The sequence below is a fragment of the Calliphora vicina genome, chromosome 4, assembly GCF_958450345.1.
Source record: "Calliphora vicina chromosome 4, idCalVici1.1, whole genome shotgun sequence".
NCBI classification, from domain to species: domain Eukaryota; kingdom Metazoa; phylum Arthropoda; class Insecta; order Diptera; family Calliphoridae; genus Calliphora; species Calliphora vicina.
In genome coordinates this window covers 39,431,472-39,449,446 of record NC_088783.1, presented here as the reverse complement: position 1 = coordinate 39,449,446, position 17,975 = coordinate 39,431,472, and the positions used below count along the sequence as shown (strand labels likewise).

Here is a 17,975-nt window from a genome sequence, read left to right as displayed (position 1 = left end):
CGGGCGAACAGAATCTGCTAGAAGCAGTGTTTTTTCCTTTTTGTTTGTAGATTCTTTCCTGGTAAATACAAATTTCAAACTTACTATTCGAAATTTTTAGTAAATACCAGGATATCATAAAACTAGAGATGCAAATAGAAAACAAAAAATAATAAAATAAATAACATTTTTGTAGACATCAAAAATCATTAATATGACCACTAGTCGATCAGGATATTTAGCAAGCAAACACAGTATATTTTAAAGAAAACATTTAATATTAAATACACCAACATCCTAATATTTGTAAAACTACTGGGCGCTTATGATTTCCAGCAAGTCTAAACATTTTTAATTTCATTTATCTGATCGGTCTGTCTTCATTCATTTCTTTCTTCTTCCTTTAAATTCAGTCTTAATTTGTCAAAATGTGTAAAATTACTAGGTGAACATAATTTTTAATAGACCAACTTTCTTCATTTAAACCTATTTTTTACTATACATACACAGAATTTACTGTTAAACCAGATAAACTACTAAGGTCTCATTATTTTTAGCAGGTAAATTATTTATATATTTGATTGTCCATTTCTTTTTCAACTTCTTTTTTCTTACACAAGTACAACAACATCTTAAATAAGTAACATTAAATCAGAATATAAGAGATAAAAAAGAAAGTTAGGCCTGATATAAAAATACCCTACTTTAGATAATGTTTTTTTTTTATTTGCTAAATTATTTAAATTTATAAATTTAATAAAGTTATAATTTAAATCATTTATTACGTTTTATGTTTATAATTAAGCAAAAGCATATATACTTCAGATGTAAACAGGACACTCTTTTAATTATTATTTGAATCATTATAAATAATCTCTTTTAATCATTATAATTTTTAAATTATAATGAAATTTGCAAAAAAGTTTGTTTGTGATGTTTAAAATTTTTTTATTCGAATTATATATTCGAAATTTTTAATAAATACCAGGGTGTCACAAAACTAGAAGGTGGAATACGAGTAGAAAAGTGTTTCTTTTTTTTATAATAATTTGTATATACATCAAAAATCATTAGTATTACCAACCGAACAGGATATTTAGCAAGCACAGCATATATTAAATAAAACTGTTCCATTGTTGTTATTAAAAAGGAGTGAATGAAACAAAATATCAGACGATCTTAATTTTGAGAATTTCCATTTTTTTATTTTGTTCAGGCTAACACAATTTTTAATACTTTATTTTGTAAACATTTTAATTTTAATACACCAAAAATGCACAAAAAATAGTTTTTTTTTATTATTTTATAAAAATTTTATTTAATAAACCAAAAAAAAGTATCCTAATATTTGTAAAACTACTGGGCGCACATGATTTCCAGAAAGTATAAACATGTTTAATTTCATTTATCTGTCATCTCTATCTGCCTGCACGCAGTCATGATTTGTCAAAATGTGTAAAATTACTAGGTGAACATTGTTTTTAATAGGTAAACTTTCTTGTTTGAAACTTATTTTTTTTTAATTATGTTTTTATTACTCCTTTAAACATACACACAATTTACTGTTAAACCAGATAAACTACTTAAGCTCTCATTTCATTCCATTTCTTCTTCAACTTCTTTCTTTTTGCTTACACAAACAAGTGCAACAACATCTTAAATAAGTAACAGTATATCAGAAAATTAGAGATGAAGACGATAATGTTAGGCCTGATATAAAAATACCCTACTTAAGATAATGTCTTTTTTATTTACTAAATTATTTGAATTTATAGATTCAATAAACTTATCAATCATTTAAAGCATTTATAATGTTTTATGTTTATAATTAAGCAAAATCATATATACTTCAGATGTACGCAAGACTCTCCTATAATTTATATTTGATTAAAGGAGAGTCCTGTTTACATCTGAAGTAGGGTATTTGTATATCAGATCTAACCTTATTTTGCATCTCTTATATTCTGATTGAATGTTACATATTTAAGATGTTGTTGTACTTGTGTAAGAAAAAAGAAGTTGTAGAAGAAATGGACAATCAAATGCGTAAAATAATTTACTTGCTGACAATAATGAGATCTTAGTAGTTTATCTGGTTTAACAGTAAATTCTGTGTATGTAAAGTTAAAACAAATTAATTAAAAATAAGTTTAAAAAAAGAAAGTTTGCCTATTAAAAAGTATGTTCACCTAGTAATTTTACACAGTTTGAAAAAATTCGACTGCAGTTAATAAAGGAGGGAGGAATTCGTATGAAGTTGACTGACACACAAAAGTTTTTGTATGTTTCATTCAACATTTTATTATTTATACCCAACATTAAAAAGGATGTATTGATTTTGTCATATTCTGGGTCCACATAAGATTCTAAGGCGATCTAGCTATGTCCGTCCGTCTGTCTGTTGAAAACAAATGTCGCCCGGAATACTGTTTTAGCAGTCATAAATAAATATGTTGATTATGCGGCAGTCCTGATAAAATTTTGCACAAATTAGTTCTGAGTACTCTGAAATTAAACTGTTCTAAGTACTCTGTAATCATTTGCTCTAAACTTTAGAGTCTAAAGTTTTAGAGTCTAAAAATAAGTTACACGAATCAATGACTGATTTGCAAAGTATACATATTTGGATATTTTGGTTGCGTTGATCAAGTGTCAGCCTATTCATAACAATTTGCCAGTATGAGTCGTGCTTAAAAAACACCCTATATTTATCTAAACGTATACTTTGGTGAAGGGTATATAAGATTCGGCACTGCCGATGATAACACTCTTGTTTTGTTCACTACTCTCTTTTTTCCAGTACTTACTATTTTTTATTTGTTTTGATTCTCATTTTCATACATACATAATAAAATAAATAAATATACATACGTATGTATGTATGTGTATTTATATATGTAGCAGAAAAATGAAATGTATCAGGCTATCAGAAATAACTGTAAGTGGAATAGAGTACACAATTATAATAAAATACAATTAGTTAATGTAATGTAAATAAATATGTATTTGTACATACATATGTGTTCATGTTTGTAATCGTATGATAGTTGTCTTACAAGCATGCATGTACAACAACTCAATTTATTTACTATAAGAGACATCGTAAAAAAATCAAACATACAAATGTTGTTTATAAAGAAATATGTAATAGATATTCATAAATATACAGTGCCGGTCAAAATAATAGCAACACAGAACCTTAAAGCAATCAACTTGGAAAATATTTTTATTTTCATAGTGATTTTAACACATTGACTGCCAAGGCACTTTCAGCAAATAAGATGCTGGGGGCCACAGGATTTTCTTTGGAATTTTTTATGGGATACTGAGTTAGAAAAAATACTCAGTACAAGTTCTGAAAGTGACGAAGAATGTGAAGATTACAGTTTTGATGAGAAACTTCCAGACAACATCGAAAAAATTCTTAAAATCTAGCACTATTGTCTGACATGGCTAGAGAGAATAAAAGTCGTGTCGGACATATGTGTCCGACGTGGCGTAAACCGCATAGGGCAGTGTCACACATATGTGTCCGACGTGGCAGTCAATGTGTTAAGATCGTTAATTAATCTCTATTTCTTCTATGAGTAAAGTTTTCTTTAAGAAAAATTAACTTTTCAATCAATTATATGGTATTTTTGAAAAATACCCAGATTGTGTGCAGTCAAAATAATAGCACCATCGTAAGAAATTGTCGAAAAAATATAGAATATTTATGTTTTCGATTTAAAAAATCGCCATAATATTATAATTTGAATTAATTTATATCGAAATGAATAAAATTTAAAACAAAAAAAATTATTTTACTTTTAAAATTTTTTTAGTAACAAAAAAAGTGGTGTATGTGGGCTTTAGTTTAAAAAATTATGATTTCTGAACATACAATTAGCTTAATTCAGAAAAAAACTATTTATAGATATTTAGAAATGGTTTTAAAAAATATTGCGATGAAATAAAAATATAAATTTCAGGTTGCGAAACCGCTTATCGCTTTTAATCATAACACTCTTGGTCCACCGTTCCGAAAATCAGGCATTTATGTTCTGCACGGTGTTCAAAAGTGGCGACTAGTGTTGCAGTTATTCACTGACCATTACATGAACAAAATTTAAATTATTTAAATCCTAGAAAAGTTTTATCAATAACAATATAACATCCTCTATTAAAGGTAAAATTTCCAAAGTCACATTATCATTTTTCAACATTCAAGTACCAAAAAACTTCTTGGTCAAATAATTAAACAAATTATATTGTTTGATATCAGACTTCTACAGAATGTCCTCCGAATCCAATTTCAACTAAAATTGATAATATATTCATCTTTTCTTAAAAACACACAGATTTTAAAATTATAATTTGATCGTGGTTTTTCTACTATAACATTCGAAGAATATATTGAATATGTGGAATAAATAATTCAATATTATATGATCAAATGCTTGATAAAATCATACTCAGATATAAATCAAAGAAATTATGACCCTAGGAATGATCTATGGAATGATAAATTGATATAAATTTGGGTTTCAAGCTAAAAGGTCAATGTCGTGGCACAGGATGCGATATCCCAAAACATAATTTTATTAAAACTAGATGGCCAACAGTCACAAAAAGGGTAAAAGGAAACCAAAAATATTTAAGAATTTATTTTGGGGAATGAAAAAATATATTTGGCATACAAGTTGGATACAAAATTAGGAGGTGGTCGATCTCTTTTTTGCCAAAAAATAAGGCAGCAATATTTTACTTTTAATAATAACGTGTTAAGAACGTTACAAACCATAATAATTGTTACTAAATTAAATTTTGTGATGGTTAGTTTTTGTTTATTTTAATCGATTTCTATCTTGGTGCTATTTTTTGACTGATGAATTTCGTAGGTAGGTAGGTAGTAGGTAATTTTCAAAATTATTTTTAATGTTTGAAAGTTTATTGAATTAAGCATAAATTAATACAAAAACAACAAAAATTAATTTAACAGTTTTTACGTAATATTTTAATATAACAATATGAATGTCATGTTGCTATTATTTTGACCGCAGCTGTATGTATGTACAACATCATCAACTAAAATGCAAAATAACGTAACATAAAAAAACCTTACAATATGAATATTATCTCTAATATAAACTTAATTTCTCAAATTTAATATTTAAACAGAGTGGCACAAATCCAAATTAACATTTAGATTCTTTTTTATTATTTTGTAAGTTCTAGGAGACAGTCCCGATCTAGCGATTTTACACATCATTTAGGGTGACAACTAGTTACATAACTAGCTACGTGACTATTTATTTTAACACGTGCATGTCCTAAGCAGGGATCAATTGACCGTTTTTGATTACAATGAGATTGTCTGATAGCTGGTCCAAGTAGTCAGCGCATTGGATTCACATACTGATTACATAGCGCCAGTTTCCTTGCTAGCTACCTAACTGGATACTTGATCAGCTACATAACTAGTTATTTTTACATGTACGGGTGCTATTGGCCAGCTAAAAAGACATATCATATCAGCACTCCAATAAACGACTGCTTGTAAACGAACCTTTCTGCGACAACTCTCCAATAGATTGCTTTTGGTGGGTGAAATAACTACTTTCTGAAGTGTAGTACAAAATAAACGTTTAAAGTGACTTCACTATAGGTTACTAAGATACACTAAAGTGACTATTGACTTCACACTATGTTACATGGAATATCAGTATATTTAAGCAAAGACACAAATAAACCTTATGAGAATTATTTATATCAACACAATTTGGATAAAACCAGTTTGTAGGAATTACTCACAAAACGTTTGAAGTGGCTACACTCTAGATTACTAAGAGACGCTTAAGTGACAATTTCCGTCTTCTATTTTTGTGCTGCTAAATTACAGAGCCGAATAGACCATTGAATCATTCACATCAAATTGGGACTTATGTAGCAGTATGTGAAGGCACTAGCTAAAACTGGAGCAAGTTTTACCTTTCTTTCAATAAAGTTTTCAGGTTCGAGTACAGAAAAACTAAAAGCTGGTATTTTTGTTTTGCAATTTATCGATAACTACACGTAGCATTGATCTAAAGCAAAACAATAGCAAAAATATTTAAACAAAATATTTTTTTATCATCAAAGGAAATATTCGACAAGAAGATAGTGAAGTATTATTAAATAAATTTAATAATAAACAATTAAAATATAAACAAACAAATCAAATCATTTATTTAAATTTAATCGCTAGATTCTATCTCCCCACGCGAAGACCTCTCCAGAAAATTAAAAAATATTACGATAACGATTACGATGGTAGGTAGTTTGTTATTGGTATGTATATAAAATCTAATCTGGAGGTAAGAAAGTGCTTAACTGAACTTGGAATTAATAACAAAATTTCTCTATAAATATGAATATTTAGAAATTGTAAATATTAGAAAATTTTTCTTTAAACAGCAAACATGAAATATTCGTTAATTGTGTTATTATGCGGTCTGTGTTTGGTGGCAGTAAGTTTATGAATAAATTTTAATATACTTTTCAATAAATAATAATTTTCGTAATGTTTTAGGCCAACATTGAATTATCCTCTTCCATCGAGGATGAATTTGACGACCTTGACTATGAGTATATGGCTAATGATATTGCCGAGGATATCCCAGTTGATGTAGATCCTTATGTCATACCTTGGTTGGGCATTTACTTTATCATACACAAAGCCTTGACCGGCATTAAGGGTGTCAAATGTACTGTTAAGGAAGTTGTATCCATCAAGAATGCTGCTCAAACTTTCCTCGATGAAATTCAACTGTGTGGAGATGATGTTAATGCCAAAGCTCAACAATTGATTACAACTTGCGAAAATATCATCGTTACCTCCAACAATATTATTAATGTAAATGAGAATATTTGCGGTGGCACCTCCACTTCTACCACCACTTTAGAGTCAGATGATGATATCATGGAAGCTGTTGTACAAAAAACCAAAATCAACTGTTTCTTTAAGTTGTTGGGTAAAACTATGAAATTAAAGTATCAAATTAGACGTGCCATTCGTTTGATTAGGCAGATTCCCAAAGTGCCCGGTGAGGCCAATGAATGTGTCAACACTGCCGCTGAAAACTTGGGAAATGTATTTAATCAGTTCCCCTCCAAGGTGAAATACTGTTCCAAATTATTGAATTAAATTGGTTGAGAGTTTGAAACTGAAATTGATTATTTCTTTAAGTATATAGATATATATTTTAAGAAATGATTTTGCTAAAAAAAAATTAATAAAAATGCACCTGCACATGTCAAATCATGATTGTATTTTTATTAATCATAAATTTGTTAATATAAAAAACCTAAAATACAGTTTTATGTGAGAAATTCGCAAATCACAATTTTGTAAATAAATATCAAATGGAGAAATGAATCTTAAAAAAAGTCAATCTTTTATGTGAAAAACTCAAAAATGTGTATGTGATCACTCATATTTCTGAAACTTTGAACTTAAGTGTCTATTGGAGAAGAGGAGCTCGATCTGTGATCTCTTATATTGCTCACCAATAATCGATCTTTTAATATAAAGAACTTGATAATTGTTAATAACAAATTCGCCAAATCGTCATTCATCATTCATTCATCATCAGGGTTAAATCGGAAGATTCCTACCAAAAATCAATATTTTAAAAATTTTACAAAAATATTACTTTAATATGAAAAACTCAAAAAGTAGTATTTTGTCAATAACTTCGTATTTAATAGATTAATCCAGAAAAGGAGCACGATCTGCGACCACTGAAATTTCCCACCAATGATCGTACTTTTATATGAAAACCTCAAAAATCTAATCCGGTAAATGAGCGCTCGGTCGAGAAAAGAAGCGTGATCTGTGATCAATCAATCATATTTCTTAACAATCGATCTTTATATAAAAATCACTAAAAAATTTTGTATCGTCTATAACTTTGTCATCACCCATAATCAGAATAAATTCTTACATAATCGTTTAATATAGAAAAGGAGCTCGAGTTGAGATCCGACCAAAAATCTGCCTTTTATATAACGAATTCAAAAAATTATATGATAAAGTTATAAAATATTAAATCATCAATAACTAAGCAAATTTAAAATAAGCTGTGTGATCCCATATTACTCACAAAAAAATTATCTTTTATATGAAAAAACTGAAAAATTCTAAATAAACAAATCGTCAGGCAGAGGGGCGATCATTCATTATTGACTAAACACATCGCTTTGATAACATATTGCCAATTTGCAATTAAGTTTTTAATCGAGAAAAGAAGCTCGAGTCTGTAGTATTTCTTACAAAAATCCATCTTTTATATTGAAACATTTTCTAAATAAGTATTTAATAGAAGAGAGTTGCGATCACTCATATTTTGTTAATAAAATTAACAATTTGAAACCCATTGTTGTACGATGATCGTACATATCTTCGCCTATAAAAATATTGCTAACTTTTAGGCGCAAAATAACATTTAATTATTCTTGGTTAACATTTGGACAAATTCAATGAAACAGTCATTATTATAAAGTTTATCATGTATAATAAATATAAACCAAGTAGTAGTTATTTATTATAACCAAAATCAATAATCAAACAGGTAATGTGTTAAATACATTTTTATCAATGAAATTCCCGTCTGCGAAAACACCTACACCTTAAGATTACGTTTAGTAAACAGCTGGCAGTTTAAATCTTATCAAAGTCCGACAACTTATATTAAGTTATAAACAATTAAAATCTTTGGCAAATATCTAGGAAAAATTTCGTATAAATACCTACACCTAATATAAGTTGTGCATTAGAAACTTTTTTTTAAAAACTGCAACAGCAAACATGAAATTCTGCATAATTCTCTTGATGGCTAGCTCCTGTTTGATGGCAGCAAGTGTAAGTTTTAAATAAAGTTAAAAAAACAAATAACAATTTGCATTAATCTTTCCTTATTTCCTTTTAGGCCAACATTATTACATCCTCCACTTTGAACAATGAATTAAATAAAGATTACAAATTTGTATCCAACGATATTGCCGAAGGTAACATCGGTGTTGAACCTTATCTCATCTCTTGGTCTACACTTAACATCGTCATTCGCAAAGCCTTGTCCATAATATTGGGTGTCAAATGTACCGTTCGAGAAGTTTTAGAAATTAAAGAAGCCGCTCTAAAATTCATCGATGACATAGAAAAGTGTGGCAATAATGTCACGGACAGTGTTCAAACATTAATTGATGCCTGCAAAACTATAATTTCATTGTGTAATGATATTCTTCATGTTAACGAAAATATCTGTGGTAATTCAACTAAGCCTGAGGAATCGGATAATGCTAAAACCCCCACCAAATGCTTTAAGAAATTGTATAAGAAGACTGTAGAATTGAAAGATGAAGTTAAGGATGCGATAACACTAATTAAGATCATTACAAAAGTACCTAATGAGACTGGCAAATGTGTAACTACTGCTGTTAGAGATTTGGAAAGCGTCTTTATAAAATTTCCAGTTAAAATTGAGTTTTGTTCCAAATTGATTCATTAAATTATTAAATACTTGTAAATAAAATGTTTGACGAACATTATGAAATTTAGTTTTTTTTAATTGAATGAGTTAATCAGAGCTAATTGCGAAAAAAAATCACAATTGTTTTTGTGAAGGTTATTCTGTATACATTTAATTAAAAAATTTCAGATTTATGATATTCAAATTTGTAAAATGTTTAAAAACCTAATGTGGTCGAAGTTATTAATGGAGCTAAGGAACATTATGAACCGATCCTCAAAAAAAAATTATAGAAGTGATTTTTGCTCGAATTTGATTTAAAAGGGAAGAATAACTTGTTTCAAAATTCTGATCGATATATGTATTCAAAGAATTTATGCCCGCTTAACGGATTTTCGAGGAGGAACTTTATAAAGTGAGTTGGCCTGACAAAAAACATATGGGCAATTCCACGATTATGTCAACCACAACTGAAAAAATAAAACCCTTGAAACTTTTTTCAAGATCGATTACTATTATATTTTAAGAGCAAACATAACAGTTTAAACTGGCTATCTTTAATTGGTATATAATAGACTTAGTATTAAAAAGCTTTTAAGAATTTTAAAAAGGATAATTTTTTGTTATATGATCTCATTTTTGTTGTGTTATGTTTTTCCATGAACTGTTTTTGTTTTAATAACTACTATTTTAATAAATAAATCTTTTTTTTCAATATTTTTAAAAACCGGCTAACCGGTTATTATTAAAAAACCGAAACCGAAACCGGTTTATATTAAATTGCAACTTTTCGAAGAAACCGGTTTCTAAAAAATGTCGAAGAATCGATCACCCTAGTATATAGTAAGAAATTAATTTGACTCTGATTGTTTTTTATACCCTTCACCATGAGTGACAAGGATATCTATAAGTTTGTCATTCCGTTTGTAATTTCTACATTTTTCATTTGCGACCCCAAAAAGTATATATATTCTGGATCGACATAGATAGCGAAGTCGATATAGCCATGTCCGTCTATCTGTCTGTATGTTGAAATCAACTTTCCGTAGTCCTTAAATAACCTACATAGTAAATGTTTCATACATCAATATATCGGGAATTCTTCCAGCTCGGTTACTATCGTCTCACAAATGGCTGAGATATAAGGAAAAAACCAGGACAACCTCGATTTTTGATCTACATATACATATCTAGATAACTAAGTCCGAATTTTCGCCAAAAGAAATTTTTAGGTTATAACATTTTTTTACAAATAAATTGAAAATTTTTTTTTTTAATTAAAAAAGTTTCCATAAAGTTATTTTTGCTAATAAATTAAAAAAATATTTAAAATTTTTATTTTAAAGTATAATTTGGTGGAAGGTATATAGATTCGGCACAGCCGAATATACTGTTACTTGTTTAGCTACACTTCCTACAGTGATAAGGAATAAATACGTTTTTAGCTAAACTCCGTACAGGGACAATAAATTGATACATTCAAAGCTTAAATACTTCTAAAATTATAATTAACCAGATATTCAAAATTAACTATGAACTTACTTGGCATGGGAGGGTGATTCACCACCTTTTCCGACCCCTCCAATTTTTGGTTAAACTTCATGCAGTGATAAGAAATTGATTCGTATAAAGTTTGAAGACTGCCACAACTATTGTTCTGCAGATATTAGAAAATATCTATTTACTTATAATTGCATATGCCTAAAATAAAAAAACAATGGTAAAATTCAAAAAGTGTGTGACTTTTTCTTATTTGTTGTCTAAAAAACAACTCTCACTTAAAACTGTTGTTTAATTATTTCTCTTATTTATTTACAACAACAAATTGCACAAACACACATTGCTTTGTTTACCTTTTAGCTTGAAGGTTACATTTACAAGTTTTTTGCATATGGGCAATGAGAATGACAACCACGACTGAAAAAAAAACCTTTTGTTTTAAGATGATTTAAGTAGGAGAACACACTAAAATTCTACTATGTGAAGGTATTTTGAGCTTATTACAACTTTTTACGAGCAAAAATAATAATTTAAGTGTATTTGACTCTAATTGTTTTTTTTTTTTTGATATTATCACGTTGTTCTTTGAAGCCGAAAATATACTTTTTATTTATTTTTTTAGTTTTTGTATATAGTTAATGTATATTGTTTTACTATAATAAAGTCTGTCGTGTACGGTATGTCACGTACGATACATATTAAATTTTATTTATTATAAAATCATTCAAAAATTGTTTTTATTTAAATTAAATATGACAGATTGTAATGGAAAAATATTTGGTTTAGTGCAAGAAATTATAAGAAAAAAACTCTCACGATTCGCATATTTTTATATGTACCTCAAAATGTCGCTATTTCAGCAGTTATTTTTCGATTGTACTTATTTTTTTAAATATAGTACCTTTTGAATGGAACATAAATACCAAATTATCTTGCAGTTACTCTTACTTTTGTTAAATCTATGCCACTCTACAGGTGTTCAAATGTCACGTACTATGACAAAAAATGCCCATACTTGTGAAGAGTTTTATGTAGATAACACTTCAGAGAGCAGTTGAGAAATAATGGATCCATTCTAACCAAATTCAATAGGCCCTTCTCCAAGTGTGTGTCAAATTTCATCGAATAATCTACCAAATTGAGTTTCACATGGACGAACGGACATCGCTTAATCAACTTAGAAAGTGATCATAAGCAGATTGATATATTTTAAAGTGCGCGTGGAGATGGTTGAAAACAGTAACAATTATTGACGTTTCAAACACGTTCAGAAACCCAATACGCCCTCCTCACTATAGTGGTGTAGGGTATAAATAGCCAAGAAATCGATTCATTGTTTAAAATTAATCGTTAGACATCCTGTCTGGAAATATACCTACATGCTGATTGATTAGATAGTTGGCAAAAGTCTTATCAAAAAACTACTTAGTGAATTATGTTATGAATGAAATTAAAATCAACGCAAAAATTCAAAAATGCCAAGGTCTACGAAATGTTTGCTTCAATATGTGTTCTAAATAAACTGAAAACATTGCGAATCTTCAACACCACAAGTTAGATTGAAAGGAATGAAGTATGAATGTATGTATGTGGAAACTATTGAGTTACATACATCCATGATCTAATATTCAGTTAACACTTTCAATAAAATTAAAAACTAAATTTTAATTCTGTAATAATTCAAAGAATACAACTGAAAATTAATTTTAGACAATTTGCAAATTAAAATGCATTTTCCAGCCTGCCAAGGGAGTAATCAACAATCTTTATTGTCAAGGTATATTGTAAATATCATCTATTTAAATTACTATTATTGGCTATTAGAATATAGGAAGCCAAATTAATATATATCTTTCATATGTTTTTTGAAAGTTAGACGAAATTTTACTTACTTTTTCTTTGAATTGAATGAAATTTTTACTTTACTAGCAAAATGATTAATAACTATTCAGACATGATTTTAAATTCAACTTCAAGTCAATTTATTGATCAAATACTTTTTAATTTGCGCCTAAACGTCGGCATTGCTTATATAGATGAGAAGGTTATATGGAACGACACATAGGTGCGATCATCGCACTAGAATGAGTTTAAAATTTTAAATTTTGTTAACAAAATTATTGACTATTTAGGAAGTTAATCAATTTGGCAATTGAGAGGCCCTAGCTGTAATTTTCTATTATCGAATTAGCTTTCTTCAGGTAATCAACAAACTTATTAAAAATTGTTATTTATTTGTTCTGGTTCATGTGTGTCTAGCATTTCTGAAACATTGACCTTATTCATAACTTCCTTCCACTCAATCAAAAATTTAGTTCAAAATAGAAAAAAAAGCATAAAAGATAAAAAAAATATATTTAAAATTAATCGTGAGACTTTCTACAAAAAAAAAACAATTTAAAAACGCATTGGTTCACATACTTAGATTACGTTAATAAGACACAATTGACAGTTAAAATCTAATCTTCAAGTATAACAACTACGCGTGCACTTTATAAACAAAAATATTGAAATCATAGAAAAAATCAGCGAAAATTTCCATATAAATATGAGAGTCTCAAAATTGTTAAGTATTAGAAAAACTGTTGAAAACCTGAAAAAAACAAACATGAAATTCTCTTTAATTGTGTTATTGGCAGGCTTATGTTTGGTGGCCGTGAGTGTAAGTAATAAATAAATAAATAAATAAAGGATTTGAAAAATCCTTGAAATTTGAAATTACTCTTATTCTTTATAGGCCAACATTGAAGTTTCCTCCTCTTTGGAGAATGAATTAGACAACGACTACGAATATGTGGCCAATGATGTTGCCGAAGATGTCACCGATATTGAAGAGTACATTTCATGGTTTGGTATTTATTTCGTAATACGCAAAGCCATATCCTTCGTCAAAGGTGTCAAGTGTACCGTCAAGGAGGTTTATGAAATTAAGGGAGCAGCTGAAACTTTCCTCGATGACATCCAACAATGTGGCGATGATGTGAACGCTAAAGTGCAAAAATTAATCACTACTTGCAAAAATATCGTCACCACCTCCACCAATATCATTAATGTTAATGAAAATATTTGTGGTAATACTTCTGCAACCACTTTTGATGCTGATGATGTAGCTGTTGACACTTTACGCTCTAAAACTCCTGTCAAATGTTTCTTTAAATTGTTGGGTAAAACTTTGAAATTGAAGAATCAAATTAAGACCGCTATCCGTTTGATTAAGAAGATTCCTAAAGTACCTGGCGAGGCTAACGAATGTGCCAACACTGCTGCTCAAGACTTGGGTAGTGTATTAAATGAATTCCCTGGCAATGTTAAATATTGTTCCAAGTTATTCAAAAAGAATTAAGAGAAAAAGTTTATTTTATATGTTCAATAGTCGTGAAGGCCTTTTTAATGATTATAACGGTGTTTTTTTTTAAATAAAAATAATTGCAAAATAATGAAATGAGATATTTAATTGAATTTATACTGCTAGTAGCAAATTATTGAGGTAGAGTATATATCTGTGTCCGTATGGAAGAATAGCTTAAGTCGAAAAATGAAATTTTGAAATATTCCAAATTTTGGTAATAAATTTATTAGACATCAAAGGTACGAGTTTTAAAAAAAGTTGTGGTAAATTGAAAATATTTGACACATTTTCTTAATTCTTAATAGCTTTTTCGATATAAATTCGCCCTTATGTCAACTTAAGCTACTCTTCCATATGGCCACAGATATATTCTGAGATATATCTTATTACATTCTATGACGATCAAGCTATGCCCGTCCTTCTGTCTGTTGAAGGCACGCTAGGGGCTAGGGAAAATGCGGTACTAAAAATGGGTAAAATCGGTCCAAACATTTGTTTAATAAAATGACCATCCGTCCGACGGAGACGATAGGGCCTAAACCCAAATAGACCTAGAAACCCAAAATTTGCCACAAATAATTATTGTTAATAGCTAATTTATGCAAAAAAAAAGTAAAAAATTATATATCTTGAGTTACAAAATATTTATTTTGATAAATATGTATCCCACTCGCATCTCACTAAGCAACCAAAAAGGTCTTCAAGATAAAGGCCTAAGCTTTCTTTTGAGATAAAAAAATAAAAAAATTCAATTTAAAAAAAAAACAAGTAAGAGGGCTTACCCTTCACCAAATTATACTTAAAAATATTTTTTTTAAATATTATTTAAACAAAATTAATTTTTTTTTTAAATTGTTTTAAATTTTTTTTCCAAATTGTTTTAAATTTTTTAAAGTTTTTTAATTTTTTTTTTTATTTTTTTAAAAATTAAAAATTTTTTTTTTTATTTTTGGAAAATGAATTTATGACAAAAAAAATTTTTATGAAAAAAAATTTCGGGTTAAAAATATTTTTCCCGATTTTGACCCATTGTAGGTTCAACATACTATAGCCATATATAAATCGTTGCATTAGATATTAGTGTTTATAAAAAACCGACTTTTTAAAAAACCGGTTTGTCGGTTAACCGAAAATTGGCTTTTTTTAAAAAAAACCGGTTTTTCGGTTAACCGACATCGAAAAAACCGGTTAAACCGGTTAACCGTCATATATGTGTAGAAAACATAAAATGTCCAATAAAGTATATACAGCTCTAAAATTTGTTTTTGTAAAAATTTAAAAATTATTATCTCAGTCAAAAGAAATTGATTTAAATAAGTTGCTAAATATATAATAAGTCCTTGTATTAATTATTGGTTTATTCATTAAATTTCAACCAAAAAATTTAAATCAATTTTTGAATTAAATATTTGATAATTTTGAAATTTATATCACCTCGAATTTCTGATATGAAACAAAAAATTTTACAAGTCCCAAAAAAGGACCTATAAGATGCAATCGCACTTCTTCTTAGCTGTGATTATTTGTCATTATAAATCTCACCAAATAATTAATAAATCTCCATTATCAGAATTCAAAAATATTTCAAATCATGGATTTTAGAACGTTCTTTGTCTCTCCTGTAATATTTCTGAAAAGCTAACGAAATGATTACACTAGTTTACAAGGTTTTTGTTCATGAAATGAAACATATGGGGATTTGTGTATTTAGGTCTTCTAACATCGGAAAAAATATTTAAAAAAATCCTGGACGTCAAACTTTTGATATATTTATTAAAAACGAAACATATAAAAATGTAAATTAAATTAGCACAAAAAATTAAAATTGAAGTGTTTAGTGCTCGTTTTATAATTATTTTCATTTGTCTCCCTCACGATACTTCAACAGTAGTCTCGTAGCATATTCTGATCCCAAAAACGTTAATAATTCCTCTCGAAAAACTTCAAATCTTGATGGAAACGCTCTCCATGGTCGTCACTTATTTTTCCGGGAAAAAATCCACATGAGAATGTAAAAAGTGAATTTTGAGGGATATATTTACACCCATCAGTTCAAAATTATGTAATAAATTCGCAACAATATCTCTATAATTTTGACTTTTCTTATTCCCCAAAAATTCTTGAACAACAAGTTTAAAAGAATTCCATGCTGCATTTTCAACATCGGTTAATAGACACTCAAATTTGGTATCAACCAAAATTTTTCTTATTTGAGGACCCACATATACCCCTTCTTTTAGTTTAGCCTCAGAAAGACTCGGGAACACACTGCATAAATATTGAAATGCTGGTTTTTGTCTTATCTAAAGCTTTTACGAAATTTTTTAATGTAAATAAGCATTTTGCAGTGTTTGTGTTATAGGAGAACCTCGATTTGACTGCATAATTTTTCCGCAAATAAAACAAAAATGGTCTAGGTTTATTTTACACTTTCTAGAAGACATTTTAAAATAGTTTTTACTTTAGAATTTTGTATTTAATAGCGATTTATTAACGTTTATCTACAGGAAAGATTTACCTTTAAACAGTATTTATTTTTTCCCCGTTAATTTTTTTGGAATTTGTCAAAAGAATACAACTCTGAAAGTATCTAGTAGCTTCGCCAGAGTTTTGAGTACCCAAAAACGATGTCAATACTTAATTACTACAATTCGGTACACTACAGTATGCATTAGTAGTACTCAGGGCAGGTGAAAAATGAAAACCCATATATCTCAAAATTTTGACGTATAGGTGGGAAAAAAAAAAATGGTCAATTAACTAGCGTCGCTAGCTCTTCTCAAAAATATAAGTTTCATTCCATGAGCAAACAAAAATGTTTGATTTGTAAACTAGTGTTATTAAATTAAAATTTTAAGAACAACGAAGGTTGTACATCGAATTCAATTTAACGTTTGTCAAAATCATCACTTAGTTTTTAATGAGATTTAGCCTAAACTTATAGAATTAATTTTTAATAGTTTCATTATATGCAATTTATTCTGAAAAAGTTTTTAAGTAAAGTCATCGTCCTCTACTATTTAGAATCATTGTAATTCTTAAAAATATATACAGTTTAGGTTTCAAATAAGACCAATAATGCGTATACCATGAATATTAAAAATGCACAAAAACATGAGATTTATTAATTTTAGTCCCAAATTTTAAAAACCGGTTAACCGAGTGATAAAAACCGGATAAACCGGTTAACCGAAAATAAACATTTTAAATTAACCGGTTCGCTAAAAACCGAGATTTCGAAGAAAAACCGGTTTTTCGGTTATCCGGTTAACCGGTTTATAAACACTATTAGATATCCATATTGTCTATATTAATGACTTAGTAATCCAGATATAGATAAAAATAGGGCAAAAATCGAGGTAGTCCCGGTTTTTTCCTTATATCTCAGCCATTTATGGGCCGATTTTGTCGATTTTAATATCAACCGAGCCGGAAGAATTCCCGATATATTGATATATGAATCATGTATGTAAGTTATTTGGGGGCTACGGAAAGTTGATTTCAACATACAGACGGACATGGCTATATCGACTTCGCTATCTATAACGATTCATTTGTGGGTCACAAATGAAAAATGTAGAAATTACAAACGGAATGACAAACTTATATATACTCTTGCCACTCATGGCGAAGGGTATAAAAAGGCATCAAAGTTTTTG

At 28.6% G+C, this 17,975-nt stretch overlaps 3 protein-coding genes across 3 annotated transcripts in view; all 3 read left to right on the top strand.

The window, feature by feature from the left end:
• Window positions 1-14,335, top strand: part of LOC135956515 (uncharacterized) — a 145,524-nt gene extending 131,189 nt beyond the window's left edge. Inside the window, exons 2-3 of the mRNA XM_065507044.1 lie at window positions 13,571-13,629; window positions 13,705-14,335. Of these exons, the coding sequence (XP_065363116.1) occupies window positions 13,576-13,629; window positions 13,705-14,310 (660 nt within the window). The 5' untranslated portion in view covers window positions 13,571-13,575 and the 3' untranslated portion in view covers window positions 14,311-14,335. The remainder of the gene's footprint in view (window positions 1-13,570; window positions 13,630-13,704) is intronic.
• LOC135957912 (uncharacterized) lies at window positions 6,402-7,225 on the top strand. The gene is made up of 2 exons (XM_065508755.1): window positions 6,402-6,467; window positions 6,530-7,225. Exons 1-2 carry the CDS (start codon window positions 6,420-6,422, stop codon window positions 7,142-7,144), a joined length of 663 nt encoding a protein of 220 aa, XP_065364827.1. The 5' UTR covers window positions 6,402-6,419; the 3' UTR covers window positions 7,145-7,225.
• LOC135958360 (uncharacterized) lies at window positions 8,807-9,506 on the top strand. Its single transcript, XM_065509265.1, has 2 exons — window positions 8,807-8,860; window positions 8,928-9,506. The coding sequence occupies exons 1-2, from the start codon at window positions 8,807-8,809 to the stop codon at window positions 9,504-9,506; spliced, it is 633 nt and encodes a 210-aa protein (XP_065365337.1).
• Window positions 14,336-17,975: the final 3,640 nt, after the last annotated feature.